The sequence below is a fragment of the Emys orbicularis genome, chromosome 15 (genome assembly GCF_028017835.1).
Source record: "Emys orbicularis isolate rEmyOrb1 chromosome 15, rEmyOrb1.hap1, whole genome shotgun sequence".
Taxonomy (NCBI): Eukaryota; Metazoa; Chordata; order Testudines; family Emydidae; genus Emys; species Emys orbicularis.
Genome location: NC_088697.1, coordinates 1,221,059 through 1,236,516, shown reverse-complemented (window position 1 = coordinate 1,236,516; position 15,458 = coordinate 1,221,059). Strand labels below are relative to the sequence as shown.

General features: G+C 65.8%; 1 protein-coding gene across 1 annotated transcript; it reads right to left on the bottom strand.

The window, feature by feature from the left end:
- Positions 1 to 3,777: 3,777 nt before the first annotated feature.
- Positions 3,778 to 15,458, bottom strand: ACTL6B (actin like 6B). The gene is made up of 14 exons (XM_065416953.1): positions 15,434 to 15,458; positions 14,356 to 14,432; positions 13,981 to 14,146; positions 8,892 to 8,992; positions 7,859 to 7,956; positions 7,177 to 7,271; positions 6,802 to 6,908; positions 6,510 to 6,599; positions 6,063 to 6,124; positions 5,775 to 5,889; positions 5,351 to 5,431; positions 5,065 to 5,160; positions 4,513 to 4,599; positions 3,778 to 3,858 (listed from the first exon to the last, which is right to left on the bottom strand). Exons 1-14 carry the CDS (start codon positions 15,456 to 15,458, stop codon positions 3,778 to 3,780), a joined length of 1,281 nt encoding a protein of 426 aa, XP_065273025.1.

Sequence of the window (15,458 nt, the reverse complement as noted above, 5' to 3'; positions counted from 1 at the left end):
GGCGTCTGAGTAACCAGGGAGGTAATACAGAGGCTGTTTTGGGCTGGTTGGTAAAACTAAGTATTGGAAGATCCACCAGCGTTTGGGGTTTGTCTGCCCCGTTCTGTTTGCAGGTCACCCTGATTGAGTGACCTCAGCTGGCTCCCACGGGCACCATCGTCACAGGCAGTTTAACAAGCGCCCCAAACAGCGGCTCAAATTCAGCGGGACATGTCAGGAGGCCCAGAAGGAAATTGCAGAGCAACTAGGAAAAGACACAAAAACTAATGGCAAAAGTTCTTTTTTCCCCCCAAGTCCGCTGCAAGCCCGGAGCCCGGGGCCGATTGAGGTGTCAAAGGAGTGCGCGGGAATTCGTGGTCCCGGTCTGCCCAGAGTCCCACCCCTGCACCGACTTTATCAGGGGCCGGCTCCTCATATCCGGCCCCGATCGAGGCGTCGCTAGGGGGAGGCTTCAGAGCCGATTGATCAATTAACCAGGAAGAGGATCGCCGTGGGGGGAGCTAATGTGACCCCCCTCTTCTCTCTCTCTCTCTCACACACACACACACACACACACACACACACACACACACACACACACACACACACACACGTTTGTGTGTTCTCTGCAAACTGTATCACTCCCCTCCCAGAGCCGGGCAGAGAACCCAGGCGTCCTGGCTCCCTGCCCCCCCTGCTCTAACCCACCAGCCCCAACTCCCAGGAGCAGCACCAGGGTTTTTGGCACCCTAGGCGGGGGTCCTTCCGCGCTCCCGGTCTTCAGGGCACTTCGGCGGCAGGTCCCACAACAAGTGAAGGACCCACCGCAGAATTGCCGCCAAAAACCCGGAGCGCGGAAGGACCCCCCCGCCACCAAATTGCCGCCCCCCCAAATCCTGGCGCCCTAGGCGACTGCCTAGGTCGCCTAAATGGAAGCACCGGCCCTGCCCACTCCCCTCCCAGAGCCAGAGAGAGAACCCAGGAGTCCTGGCTCCCAGCCCCCCTGCTCTAACCCACCAGCCCCCCCTCCCAGCACCGGGAAGAGAACCCAGGCGTCCTGGCTCTCAGAACCAGTAACTCACCAAGCTGCAGCAGCGCCCCCCAGGGCTAGGAGAAGGCAGAGCCGGTACCTGCCCCCCAGGCCCATGGCGGATGGATTCACAGACGTCTAGGCTGACCCAGTGGTTCCCACGGGCAGATATACCCCTGCCCCCCACCCTGTGCCCCACCCCACCCCACCCCACGGGGGACCCATGGTCTTATCTTCATGATGCAACCGCTTTTCATTACCCCCTCCGCCCTCCACGCCCTGCAGACGTGGATCGACCTTGTACCTCCCCTGACGCCTCGAGCCACACCCCAGGACTCCTGGGTTCTCTCCCCGGCTCTGGGAGGGGAGTGGGGGCTGGTGGGTTAGAGCTGGGGGGTGGGAGCCAGGACTCCTGGGTTCTCTCCCTGGCTCTGGGGGGTGAGTGGGGGCTGGTGGGTCAGAGCAGGCGGGGCTGGGAGCCAGGACTCCTGGGTTCTCTCCCTGGCTCTGGGGGGTGAGTGGGGGCTGGTGAGTCAGAGCAGGCGGGGCTGGGAGCCAGGACGCCTGGGTTCTCTCCCCGGCTCTGGGAGGGGAGTGGGGGCTGGTGGGTTAGAGCGGGGGGCTGGGAGCCAGGACTCCTGGGTTCTCTCCCCGGCTCTGGGAGGGGAGTGGGGGCTGGTGGGTTAGAGCAGTGGGTGCCGGGAGCCAGGACTCCTGGGTTCTCGCCCCGTATGATTCAGCCATTGGTGTTAATTTTTAATGAAGGGGAATTTGCCCGGGCTTGGGCGGCAGCCCGAGCCGTAGTGCTGACGGGGTGTGCAGAGTTCAGGGCGGGTGGCCGGGGCGAACGGGACCAGGACTCACTCCTGCCCCCCTGGGGCCTGCGGGAATCCCTGTCACGGGAAGCTGGAGGTCTTCAGTACTTCTATTACCCTGATGGCCAGGCGCTGTAGTCACCTTTCCAGCCGGCTAGGCCAGGACCCCAGCGTGCATGGCCCCTGCCCCACAGCCATGCCATAGACCGAGGGCAGGCAGGGAAACTGAGGCATGGGGGGGCGGGGAGAGCAGATCGTACAGGGGTCAAGCTGAGTCATGGAACCCAGGCGACCGGAGAGCCAGCCCTGGGGATGGCACGAACATCAATGCCCTTCTGCCCCCGGTGTTTTCAGTCTGTCGCCATAGCAGCCCTGGCTGCTGGCGTCAAACAAAGCCAATAACGAGCTGAGGAGCTGGGCCATAAAGCGAGCTGCAGCCCCGGCCCCAAGCCGAGCGGCGACGCTGCCGGAGTCTGCAGAGAGCCTGAGCCGGTCGCTCGGAGAGGTGTGAACCGCCCTGGGTGTCACCGGCGCGGTGCCGCTGCCGGACTCTGCAGAGAGCCTGAGCCGGTCGCTCGGAGAGGTGTGAACCGCCCTGGGTGTCACCGGCGCGGTGCCGCTGCCGGACTCTGCAGAGAGCCTGAGCCGGTCGCTCGGAGAGGTGTGAACCGTCCTGGGTGTCACCAATGTGGATACGCTGCCGGAGTCTGCAGAGAGCCTGAGCCGCTTGCTCGGAGAGGTGTGAACCGTCCTGGGTGTCACCAACGCAGCGACACTGCCGGAGTCTGCAGAAAGCCTGAGCCGGTCACGTGGAGAGGTGTGAACCGCCCTGGGTGTCACCAAGGCGGTGACGCTGCCGGAGTCTGCAGAGAGCCTGAGCCGGTCGCTCAGTGAATAGCTGACGTCCAGTGCCATGGCTTGGGGGGCTACCCCAGGGGGAAGGGGCTGTGTGTGGGTCAGGGAGCAAGCAGCCCAACCCCCGTTCCCCAGCTTGGAGGGTCTCCCATGGGGCGGGGGCGGGGGAGGTGAACCCCTGGGACGGGGCAGGCAGGTTAATTGCCCCCCGCCGGGGTGGGGCAGGCGAATGCGTCAGCCCTGAAGGGTGAATGTCCAGTTAACCCCCGGGAGGAGATAAGCGGGGTGGGGACGGGGGGGAGCCAGGCAGGGCGAACCCACCCCACCCAGACCCAAAGGTCAGAGCCACCCACGGGGCCAGAAATGCAAACAACCCAGCGCCTAGCAACCCTCCCCCGCCCCCATCGAGGCCGGCGCCCCCAAGAAGGGAAAACGCCGTTGGTCCTTCCCCACCCCCAAGCAAGCCAGGCCCCCACCCTGGGGCCCGATTGGATGCTATCCACAGCTCTGGGAGGGGAGTGGGGGCTGGTGGGTCAGAGCCAGGGGGGCTAGGAGCCAGAACTCCTGGGTTCCCTCCCCGGCTCTAGGAGGGGAGGGGTGGCTGGTGGGTTAGTGCAGGGGGGGCTGGGAGCCCGGACTCCTGGGTTCTCTCCCCGGCTCAGGGAGGGGAGGGGAGGGGAGGGGAGGGGGGGCTAGAGCAGGGGGGGCCGGGAGCCGGGATGCCTGGGTTCCTTTCACAGCTAGGTGACATAACGAAGACACCACTGGACGGTTTTCTTTCCGGACGTTTATTGGGGGCCGTTGTCCAGACGCCACATTCACCCCCGTGAAAATGAACTGACCCAATTAACGAACCACGTAACAAGCTAGCGAGGGGCACCGGGGGGAGGGGAACGGCACAGCCCAAGGGGGGCTGTGACGGGGGGGAGCAGGGAAAGAATTGGGGGGGCTCTGTTTTGGACTGTTTCCCATTGGAGCCTCCCCCCCCCCCCGCCAAAGGTGTTGTGAGCATAACGGTGAGAAACGCAGCTTGGGGACTGGACAGAGAGAGGTGGGGAGGGGGACCCCCAGCCCCACCGCCAGGGGGCGCCGGCTGCCTCAGGGGCACTTCCGCTCCACGCACTGCTTCCCACCCTCCTCGTACTCCTGCTTGGAGATCCACATCTGCTGGAAAGTGCCCTGGGGAGAAGAGACCAGGATAGAACCCAGGAGTCCTGGCTCCCACCCCTCCTGCTCTAACCCACCAGCCCCCACTCTCCTCCCAGAGCCGGGGAGAGAACCCAGGAGTCCTGGCTCCCAGCCCCCCCGCTCTAACCCACCAGCCCCCACTCTCCTCCCAGAGCCGGGGAGAGAACCCAGGAGTCCTGGCTCCCAGCCCCCCCGCTCTAACCCACCAGCCCCCACTCTCCTCCCAGAGCCGGGGAGAGAACCCAGGAGTCCGGGCTCCCACCCCCCCTGCTCTAACCACCAGCCCCCACTCCCCTCCCAGAGCCAGGGAGAGAACCCAGGAGTCCTGGCTCCCAGCCCCCCCTGCTCTAACCACCAGCCCCCACTCCCCTACCAGAGCCGGGGAGAGAACCCAGGAGTTCTGGCTCCCAGCCCCCCCTGCTCTAACCACCAGCCCCCACTCCCCTCCCAGAGCCGGGGACAGAACCCAGGAGTCCTGGCTCCCAGCCCCCCCTGCTCTAACCCACCTGCTCCCGCTCCCCTCCCAGAGCCGGGGAGAGAACCCAGGAGTCCTGGCTCCCAGCCCCCCTGCTCTAACCCACCAGCCCCCACTCCCCTCCCAGCGCTGGGAGAGAACCCAGGCATCCGGCCCCCCGGGGCACTTACCAGCGAGGCAAGGATGGACCCCCCAATCCAGGGGCTGAATCTCCGCTCCATGGTGCTGTTGCTGGCGATGAGTTTGAGGCGCATGCTCTGGGGGGGGCACAGGGGGGGTGGGGAGAGGCCCCCGGCTGGCCAGCGCCGAGCACACCCGCGGGATCGGCCAGCAGGGGGCAGCGCCGCACACACAGATAGACACAACCCACAGCTACCCCTCTACATGCACACACCCCACACAGCAACCCCCAACAACCCCTCGACACACACACAGCCCCCAACAACCCCTCTATGCATAGACCCCACAGCAACCCCTCTACGCACACACACACACACCACAACCCCTCTACACACAAACACATTCACACCCCACAAACGCCCACAGCAACCCCTCTACGCACACACACCCTACAACCCCCAACACCACAACCCCCAACAACCCCTCAATGCACACACACACAGATACACACACACCCCACAAGAACCCCTCTATGCACACACACACACACACAAGCCGCACAACCCCCAACAACCCCTCTACACACACAGACACACACTCACGGGGGGCGTTTTCTGCGACAGCTCGCGGTTCAGCCGGTCGGTGAAGCCCTGGAGCAGCGTGTTGCCCCCGGTCACAATGACGCTGCCGTAGAGACCCTGGGAGTCACGGGGAGACGGTTAGTCCTGGGCCCCCCTCACCCCTGGATCCCCCTCCCCCGGTGTCCCCCCGGCCCCATCTCCCCCGGCGTCCCGCCTGCTGACCAGGTGCCCCTCCCCACAGGCCCAGCCACGTGACTCCAGTTGCGGGGGGCCCCGGGGCAGGGGGGAGCGAGGGGGGGTCACGCACCGGCCTGATGTCGATATCACACATGCCGATGCTGGTGGTGACCACGTGGCCGACGCCCAGCATGGTGTTCCCGGAGAGACCCTGGAGAAGGGGAGAGAATCGGGGGGGGGTCGTTAATGGGGGGGCCCTTCTGCCCTCCCCCTGGACTCCCCCTTCCTCAATATCCCACCACCATCTCCCCCCAACTCCCAGCCCCGCCCTGGACAAGGTGCCCCCCTGGGGAAACTGAGGCAGGGAGCGATTAAAAAAGGCAGGGGTTCTGGGAATGGGGGGGTGGTGGTTAGAGCAGGGGGGGCTGGGAGCCAGGACTCCTGGGTTCGCTCCCCGACTCTGGGAGGGGAGCAGGGGCTGGTGGTTAGAGCAGGGGGGGGCTGGGAGCCCGGACTCCTGGGTTCTCTCCCGGCTCTGGCTGGGGGGGGCTCACCTTGACGTTGGAGGGGTCGAACAGCCCCTCGGGGATGCGCAGCCGCTCGGCCCCGTAGTCCGTGTTGTAGCCGTTGGGCATCTCGTAGTGCACGGTGGGCATCTGGGCGGCCACCCTGTGGGGAGGGGGCAGTGCCCCGCGGCTGTCAGGAGAGAGGCGGCTTCCCCCGACTGCCCCATCCCGACAGACCCCACCCCCAAAGCTGAGTGCCCAGCCCCCCTCCCTCTGGCCAAGCCCCAGGGCCCCCCCTTCCTCCTCCCCTCGGTGCCCTCCCCCCCCAGCACTCACTGCTCATCATATGGCGAGTCGGAGACCTGTAGCACCGAGGCCTGGAAATCCTGGATCACCTCCTGGGGGGGAGGGAGAGTATGTGGGGGTCACCGACTGGGGGAGAGAACCCAGGAGTCCTGGCTCCCAGCCCCCCCCCGTTCTAACCCACCAGCCCCCACTCCCCTCCCAGAGCCGGGGAGAGAACCCAGGAGTCCTGGCTCCCAGTCCCCCCCGCTCTAACCCACCAGCCCCCACTCCCCTCCCAGAACTGGGGAGAGAACCCAGGAGTCCTGGCTCCCAGCCACCCCTGCTCTAACCCACCAGCCCCCACTCGCCTCCCAGAGCCGGGGAGAGAACCCAGGCATCCTGGCTCCCAGCCCCCACTCCCCGCTCTAACCCACCAGCCCCCACTCCCCTCCCAGAGCTGGGGAGAGAACCCAGGAGTCCGGCCCCCTCCCAGCTCACATTGCAGGTGTAGTTGTGCCAGGATTTGGAGACCTGGGGCAGCTTCTCCTTCTTCTTCCAGTTGGGGGGGGCCCCCTCACGCACAGGGTCCTGGGGGTGGCAGAAAGATGGGGCAGGGGGGAGCCGTGAACCATTCCCCTCCCGGACCCCCCAAATCCCCCCAGCCACTCACCCCCCATCAACCCCCTTCCTCCCCCTCATTTCTCCCACTTCCTGGATTCCTGTTTTCCCCCAGCCCGGCCGCCCCCCCGTCCCTTCCTGCCCCCCCATGAGGGACCCCCCCACCCCGCACCTTGGCAGCGATCATGTAGGGGGGCACGATCTCGATGTTCATCTCCTGGAAGAGCTCCCGGCACTGCATGGAGATGAAATCCCCGGCCAGCGGCGACTTCACGATGCCTGGAATCCCCCAAAGTCGGACATGAACCCAGGAGTCCGGGCTCCCAGCCCCCCCGCTGCCCACTCCCTTCCCCGAGCCGGGGAGAGAACCCAGGAGTCCTGGATCCCAGCCCCCCGTGATCTGACCCACCAGCCCCCACCCGCTCCCAGAGCCGGGGAGAGAACCCAGGAGTCCTGGCTCCCAGCCCCCCCCCCCCTGCTCTAACCCACCAGCCCCCACCCGCTCCCAGAGCCGGGGAGAGAACCCAGGCATCCGGGCAGTGCCCACCTTGCTGCAGGATGTAACCGTCGTGCACGGGGATGGCTGTGGTGTGGGTGGCGCCGCTGTCGAGCACCAGCCCCGTGCTGCGCCCATTGGCAAAGCTGGGGGGCGTGGGGGGGTCAAGGGGGCAAGACGGTTCCTGGGGTCGTGGGAACTCCCTGCCACTGGAGCGGGCGCCCGCCTCGTAGCCGCTCTTGGCGCCCCTCTCTGTGCTCTACACGTGCCCCCCACAGTGCCCAAGATGCCCGCTGCTGGACCCCATGCCAGGGTTCCCCCCATTTTCCTCCCGGCCCCCCAGATCTCCCCTATAGCCCCCCAGTCCCTGCCCAGCTCCCCGCATCGCAGCCCCCCACATGTCCTCTCCAGCCTGCCAGCCCCATCCCAGTCCCACACCTTGCCAGCAGTCCCCCCTCCAGCCCCCCAGATACTTCCCAGTCCCACACCTTGCCAGCAGTCCCCCCTCCAGCCCCCCAGATACTTCCCAGTCCCTCACCTTGCCAGCAGTCCCCCCTCCAGCTCCCCAGATACTTCCCAGTCCCCCACCTTGCCAGCCGTCCCACCTCCAGCCCCCCAGATACTTCCCAGCCCCCCTGTGCAGCCCCCAATCCCTCCCCAGCCCCCCCACATGTCCTCGCCAGTCCTCCAGCCCCCCAGATCTGGCTCCCTGCCCCCCAGCCCCCCAGGATACGCGGTGAGCACGGCAGTCTTGCAGAGGAAGAAGGCCGGGATGGCGTAATGCTCGAACATCAGCTCGGTCAGCTTCTCCCGCTTGGCCCGGGTGTTCCACTGGGGGGAGAGAGAGCGGCCGTGGGGGGCCAGGCCGGGATGTCGGGGTGCAGGGGGGGATTAGGGGATGTGATGGTGCAGGGGGGTGAGGTGATGTTGGGGCAGATCGGGGGGATGGGGTACAGGGGGGATGTGGCAGTGCGGGGGGGTGAGGTAATGTCGGGGTGCAGGGGGTTGATGTGATGTCGGGGTGCAGGGGGATGTGACAGCATAGGGGTGAGGTGATGTCAGGGTGCAGGGGGTGGATCGGGGGCATGGGGCACATGGGGCGGATCAGGGGGGATGTGGGAGTGCAGGGGGTGAGGTGATGTCGGGGGCAGATCAGGGGGATGTGACGGCACGGAGGTGAGGTGATGGGGTGCAGGGGATGGATCAGGGGTGATGTTGGGGTGCAGGGGGTGGATCGGGGGCATGTCGGGGCACAGGGGGCAGATCAGGGGGGATGTCGGAGTCCAGGGGGGTGACGTGATGTCGGGGCACAGGGGGCAGATCAGGGGGGAAGTTGGAGTGCAGGGGGGTGATGTGATGTCGGGGTGCAGGGGGCGAATCAGGGGGGATGGGGTGCAGGGGGGCAGATCAGGGGGAATGTCGGGGGCGGGGGAGTGAGGTGATGTTGGGGGGCAGATCAGGGGGATGTGACGGCACGGGAGGTGAGGTGATGTCGGGGTGCAGGGGATGGATCGGGGTGATGTTGGGGTGCAGGGGGGGTGAGGTGATGTCAGGGCACAGGGGGTTGATGTGATGTCGGGGTGCAGGGGGTGGATCGGGGGGATGTCGGGATGCAGGGGGTGACGTGATGTCGAGGTGCAGGGGGGTGGATCGGGGGGATGTTAGGGTGCAGGGGGTGACATGATGTCGGGGTGCAGAGGATGGATCAGGGGGGTGTCGGGATGCAGGGGGGGTGACGTGATGTAGGAGGAATGGGGGGGACCTACCGGCGCCTCGGACATGAGCACGGGGTGCAGGCCGGGCTCCGACTTGACGTGTTTCCCGTACGTGTGATCCAGAATGGCCTGGAAACAGTCCCAGTCCTCGACTGGGGGGACAGCGGTGTGGGGGTGGGGGCGAGGGAATGACACGGGGGGGAGGGAGAGATATGGGGGGGGACTCGGTTAAGGTGGCACCATCCTGCTTCCCCCCAGCCCCCCTGCACCATGTGGGGTCGCCCGTGGGGGTGGGGAAGCCACTGGGGGGTGCCCCGGGCAGGGGGTACAGAAGCCTTGGAGGGGCATGGGGGGGACAGGGCAGGGTGAGGCGGGGGAGGAAGCGGGGAGCTATGGTGGGGGGTTCTGTGGCGGAGGGTAGCGGGGGGGCCCGTGGCAGGGGACCCGTGGTAGGAGGGTGTGACGAACTGGGACTGTTCTTACTGTGGTCTGTGAGTGCTGACAGGGGAGTGTGGCTGGGATGGTCTCCATTGGGGGATGGGAGTCTGACTGAAAATACCTGAGCCTGTAACATGAGAACCCAGGAGGGGGCTCGGGCGAGGTGACACCTTTGCCGGGAAACTGAACAAAGGCTGTGGGAGGGGTCGCTGAAGGCAGGGTCTGGGAAGCTGGCTGGTGAGGTGGCTGGAGGCAGGGAGGGCTCTGACCTCTGGAGGGGGCCTGGGGTACCCGAGGACCCCAAGATGGACCTAACTGAGGGGTATCCTGTTGTCTGTGCCTGCAAGACCTGTCTCGGACTGTATTCCCGTCGTCTAAATAAACCTTCTGCTTTACTGGCTGGCTGAGAGTCATGGTGAATCGCAGGGAGCCGGGGGTGCAGGGCCCTGAGTCCCCCACACTCCGTGACAACTGGTGGCAGCGGTGGGATCTACTGCACCCCGTGGACGGCGCTTCCTGCAGTAAGTGACTGGGGAGCAGTAAAACGAAGGGGGATTGACGGGGACTAGGCGTGCTGAGGAGTCAGAGAGAGACGGTTATCACCCCTGGGAGTGTGTGACCAGCGAGAAGGACTTTTGCAGTAACAGGGTCCCCCGGGGGATCGCAGCGAGTGGTCCCAGGGGCGGAGGAGTCTGCAGCTCGACCCTGGCAGAGAGGTGGTGACCTCGAGAAGGGCTGGCACACTAGGGGTCTCCCTGGAAACTGTGGGGAGCGGTGAGCACACAGGCCTGTGAGTGGCCAGCAGGAAGATGTATGCCAAGCAGCTTAAGAGCGACCTGGTGGAGCTGTGCAAGCAGAGGGGGGTGTGCACTGGGAAGCTCACCAAAGAACAGCTCATTGCCCAGCTGGAGAAGGGAGATCGCTCGAATGAACCGATCCCTGTCTCTGAGGGAAGCAGCCTGGCAGATGCAGCGCAGGCCCCAGTGTCTGTCCCAGCTGGGAGTGGTCAGCCGGCTGCTGAGGGCTTCCCGAGACCCCTCCTTCCTACGCCTAGGGGAAGGGTGGGGAGGATGCGCATGTGGGAAGGCGTATGCGGCCCATGCCCTTTTCCCACCCCAATACCCCTGGGGTTCCAACTGGGCTGGGGTCTTCTCCCAGCACTCCAGTCTGGAGGTCTGTGCTTCGGGCTCTCTTGGTTCAGAGCCCCCCTTTTAACCTTGGCCACCCTCTGGAAAGGCTCCTCTATGCTGGGCAAGGGTCCTAAAGCCGTTTTCCCCTTGTCCCGGGCCTTCCTTCCCCTCTGACAGGGGTCACAGGATCGGCAGTACTGCCGGACAGTAACAAAGACCCCAGGCCAGTAAAAGCTCCGTAGCAGCCTCTGCTGGGTACGCCAGGTTCCCTGGTGCCCTGAGAGGGGGGTGTCATGGGCCCGGTACAGCAGCTGGCGGCGATACTTCTGGGGTACCACCAGCTGCCTCCTGATCCCCCCCTGACTCCATTTTCCCTGGGGGAGCCCATTCTCGGTACAGGAACCCCTTCTCCCACAGGAACCTTTTCCGGCCACCTCTCCCCATGGTCTGTACCGCACCGAGGTCGGCCAGGTCCCTTATCTTCCGTAAGGAGGGATCTTTTTGCACCTCGGCCTGGAACTCAGCAGCTGGGACAGGGATGGCCACCTGCTCTCTCTCACCGGCTGGGTCTGAAGCCGCAGCCTCCCTGAGCCGTGTCCCTGGGCGTTCCCTCCCCACCAGGTTAGGGTCCTGTGCCTCGGGCAAGGCACCCTCCCCAAGGCCAGGGCGCAGTGCCCCTCGCCGGCTCTGACTGCGGGTCACAACCAGTGCACTTGGTGGGTTGCTGGGCCAGTCCCCCAGGTCCCCCCCCATCAACACCTCAGTGGGCAAATACGGGTGTACCCCCACATCCTTGGGGCCCTCCTTGGCCCCCCACTTCAGGTGTACCCTCGCCACAGGTACCTTGAATGGGGTCCCACCCACCCCCGTCAGAGTCAGGAAGGTGTTGGGCACCACCTGATCTGCGGCCACCACCTCGGGCCGGGCCAGCGTCACCTCTGCGCCCGTATCCCAGTATCCATCGACCTTCCTCCCCTCCACCTCCAGGGGAACGAGGTACTCTTTCCGGAGGGACCGCCCCGCGCCCACCGTATAAACCAAAAACCCTGAGTCTGGAGCATCCCGCCCCGCAGAGGAGCAGGCCTGGAGCTCTCCTCCCTCCTTAGCAGGTGGTACTCTGCCAGCCCCCCTTCCCTGGGAGTGCTGCCTCTCGCCCGGCTGGGTCTCTACCCAGTCAACCCTCTGTGGGTTTGGTCTGCTCAGTCTGTCCCTGAGCCTGGGGCACTGGGCCCGTATGTGACCTCTTTGGTCACAGTGATAGCAGACCATGTCCCAGGGGTCCCCTCGAGTGGGTTGGATGGACCTGACGCTGGACCTTCCCCTTTGGTGGGGTTTCTCCGTATTTTCCCGCTGGGATGGCCCATGGTGACTCTCGCTCTGCGTTGTGGTGGGACTGTTCCTTTGGGACTCCTCCCTGCCAGCCCCTGACCGGCTCTTTACAAACTCATCGGCCAGCCGGCCTGCATGTCGCGGGTTCTCTGGCTTTTTGTCCACCAACCACAGCCTCAGGTCGGATGGGCACCGCTCATACAGTTGCTCCAGTACCAGCAGTTTAACCAGGTCCTCCTTCGTCCGGGCCCCATCTGCCCACTTGCTGGTGTATCCTTCCATGCGGACGGCTAGTTGCAGGTATGAGATCTCAGGGGTTTTATCCTGACTCCGGAACCTTTCCCGGTACATCTCAGAAGTCAGCCCAAACTCACGTAGCAGGGCCTTTTTGAATAGTTCATAGTCCCCTTTTTCCGCCTCTTCCAGTTGGCGGTACAAGGCCACGGCTTTGGGGTCCAGTAAGGGGGTGAGAACCCGGAGTCTGTCTGCAGGATCAACCTGGTGCAGCTCGCAGGCCGTCTCAAAGGCATCCAGGAAGTCATCCATGTCCTCCCCCTCCTTACGTGGGGCCAGGATGCACTTATCAAAGCTCCGTACAGTCCTGGGTCCCCCCTCACTCACCGCAGCCGGGGGCTCGCGGCCCTTCAGCCTCGCCAGCTCCAGTTCATGATGCCTCTGTCTCTCATTCTCCTCCCGTTCATGCTGCCTCAGTTTCTCTTCATGCTGTCTCTGGTGTTCACGATCCTCCAGCTCTCTCAGTTTTAGCTCTTTCTCCCATTCCAGCCCATTCCGCTCCACGGATGCTGCGCGTGGCCGGGAGGATCCCCTGCTGGCCGGCGAGCGTTGCCGGGAGGATCCCCTGCTGGCCGGGGGGGTCACAGCACCCTCGGTATTTGCTGGGCTCCTCCCCACCCTTCCCCTAGGCGTAGGAAGGAGGGGTCTCGGGAAGCCCTCAGCAGCCGGCTGACCACTCCCAGATGGGACAGACACTGGGGCCTGCGCTGCATCTGCCAGGCTGCTTCCCTCAGAGACAGGGATCAGTTCATTCGCGCGATCTCCCTTCTCCAGCTGGGCAATGAGCTGTTCTTTGGTGAGCTTCCCAATGCGCACCCCCCTCTGCTTGCACAGCTCCACCAGGTCGCTCTTAAGCCGCTTGGCATACATCTTCCTGCTGGCCACTCACAGGCCTGGGTGCTCACCGCTCCCCACAGTTTCCAGGGAGACCCCTAGTGTGCCAGCCCTTCTCGAGGTCACCACCTCTCTGCCAGGGTCGAGCTGCAGACTCCTCCGCCCCTGGGACCACTCGCTGCGATCCCCCGGGGGACCCTGTTACTGCAAAAGTCCTTCTCGCTGGTCACACACTCCCAGGGATGATAACCGTCTCTCTCTCTGACTCCTCAGCACGCCTGGTCCCCGTCAATCCCCCTTCGCTTTACTTCTCCCCAGTCACTTACTGCAGGAAGCGCCGTCCACGGGGTGCAGTAGATCCCACCGCTGCCACCAGTTGTCACGGAGTGTGGGGGGACTCAGGGCCCTGCACCCCCGGCTCCCTGCGATTCACCATGACTCTCAGCCAGCCAGTAAAGCAGAAGGTTTATTTAGACGACGGGAATACAGTCCGAGACAGGTCTTGCAGGCACAGACAACAGGATACCCCTCAGTTAGGTCCATCTTGGGGTCCTCGGGTACCCCAGCCCCCCTCCAGAGGTCAGAGCCCTCCCTGCCTCCAGCCACCTCACCAGCCAGCTTCCCAGACTCTCTCTTCAGCGACCCCTCCCACAGCCTTTGTTCAGTTTCCCGGGCAAAGGTGTCACCTGGCCCCAGCCCCCTCCTGGGTTCTCATTTTACAGGCTCAGGTATTTTCAGTCAGACTCCCATCCCCCAATGCAGACTATCCCAGCCACACTCCCCTGTCAGCACTCACAGACCACAGTAAGAACAGTCCCAGTTCGTCACAGAGGGGTAGCGGGGGGGCCCGTGGCAGGGGGGGTAGTTGTGTCCCATGGCAGGGGGGGCAGTGGCGGGGGGGCCGTGGCAGGGGGATAGCGGGGACCCGTGGCGGGGGGTAGTGCGGGCTCGTGGCGGGGGGGCATGATGGGGCGGTAGCAGGGGCCCGTGGCGGGGGGGGCCGTGGCAGGGGGGGTAGCGGGGGCCCATGGCAGGGGGGGGTAGTTGGGTCCTGTGGCGGGGGGGGCCCATAGCAGGAGGAGCCCGTGGCAGGGCCCCAGGGGCCAAACCCTCACTCATGCCGTTCTTGAGGGGCGACAGGACCTCCGTGTTCTCCCGCGGGACGTGCAGCGAGTTGGTGTCGATGTAATAAACCTTCCCCGGCTTCTTCTCCTTCTCCCCGTCCAGCTCCAGCGCCGCCTCCTCGGGGGCCAGCAGCCCCACCGTGGTGGGGAAATCCGCCTGTAACGGGGGGCGGGGGGTGAGCCCCGGGGCCTGTCCCCTCCGGGGGACGCCGGCTCCCACCCGGCCCCAGGGCAGGGACTGGCCGGCTCAGGGGGGCGGGGAAGGGGGCAGGGGCCTGTCCCCTCTAGGGGGTGCCGGCTCCCACCCGGCCCCAGGGCAGGTTACGGGGGGTTCCAGGGACCCCAACGGGGAGGCTCTGGACATACCTTGGGGCAGTCTTCTCCGGCGTAGCCGGCTCGGACTGAGAACGAGCCGATGTCAAAGACGAGCGCCCCCACCTCATCTGGGACAGAGAAAGAGGGAAACACTCAGCACCCACCACCGATGCGCCCACCTCTGGGGCGGGACGGCCGGTTACCCGGGGACCCCTCGCCCGGCGCTGAGACGCAGCCACCTCTGGGGTGGGGCAGCCAGTTACCCAGGGACCCCTCGCCCGGCGCTGAGATGCAGCCACCTCTGGGGTGGGGCGGCCGGTTACCCAGGGACCCCTCGCCGGGTGCTGAGATGCGCCCACCTCTGGGGCAGGCGGCTGGTTACCCAGGGACCCCTCGCCCGGCGCTGAGATGCGCCCACCTCTGGGGCGGGGCGGCCGGTTACCCAGGGACCCCTCGCTCGGCGCTGAGATGCGCCCACCTCTGGGGCGGGGCGGCCGGTTACCCAGGGACCCCTCGCCCGGCACTGAGATGCGCCCACCTCTGGGGCGGGGCGGCCGGTTACCCAGGGACCCCTCGCCCGGCACTGAGATGCGCCCACCTCTGGGGCGGGGCGGCCGGTTACCCAGGGACCCCTCGCCCGGCACTGAGATGCGCCCACCTCTGGGGCGGGGCGGACGGTTACCCAGGGACCCCTCGCCCGGCACTGAGATGCGCCCACCTCTGGGGCGGGGCGGCTGGTTACCCAGGGACCCCTCGCCCGGCACTGAGATGCGCCCACCTCTGGGGCGGGGCGGCTGGTTACCCAGGGACCCCTCGCCCGGCACTGAGATGCGCCCACCTCTGGGGCGGGGCGGCTGGTTACCCGGGGACCCCTCGCCCGGCACTGAGATGCGCCCACCTCTGGGGCGGGGCGGCTGGAAAGAGAATCCCAGCTCAAGCTGACAAGATCTGGCCCTGGGGGGAGGGGACGTGGCCCGGACGCCTGGGTTCACGCTCCGAGAACCGGGGCAGAGCGCTCCCTGCTGACCCCCCCCCCTCCCCGCAGCAGGGCGCCCCCTGGGGGCTGCACTTCGCTGCTGTGATGCCTGCCTGGACATGAAGCGGGGGGGATATTAAAGGGGCCCCTTACCTCCTCCATAGACCCCCCCACTCAT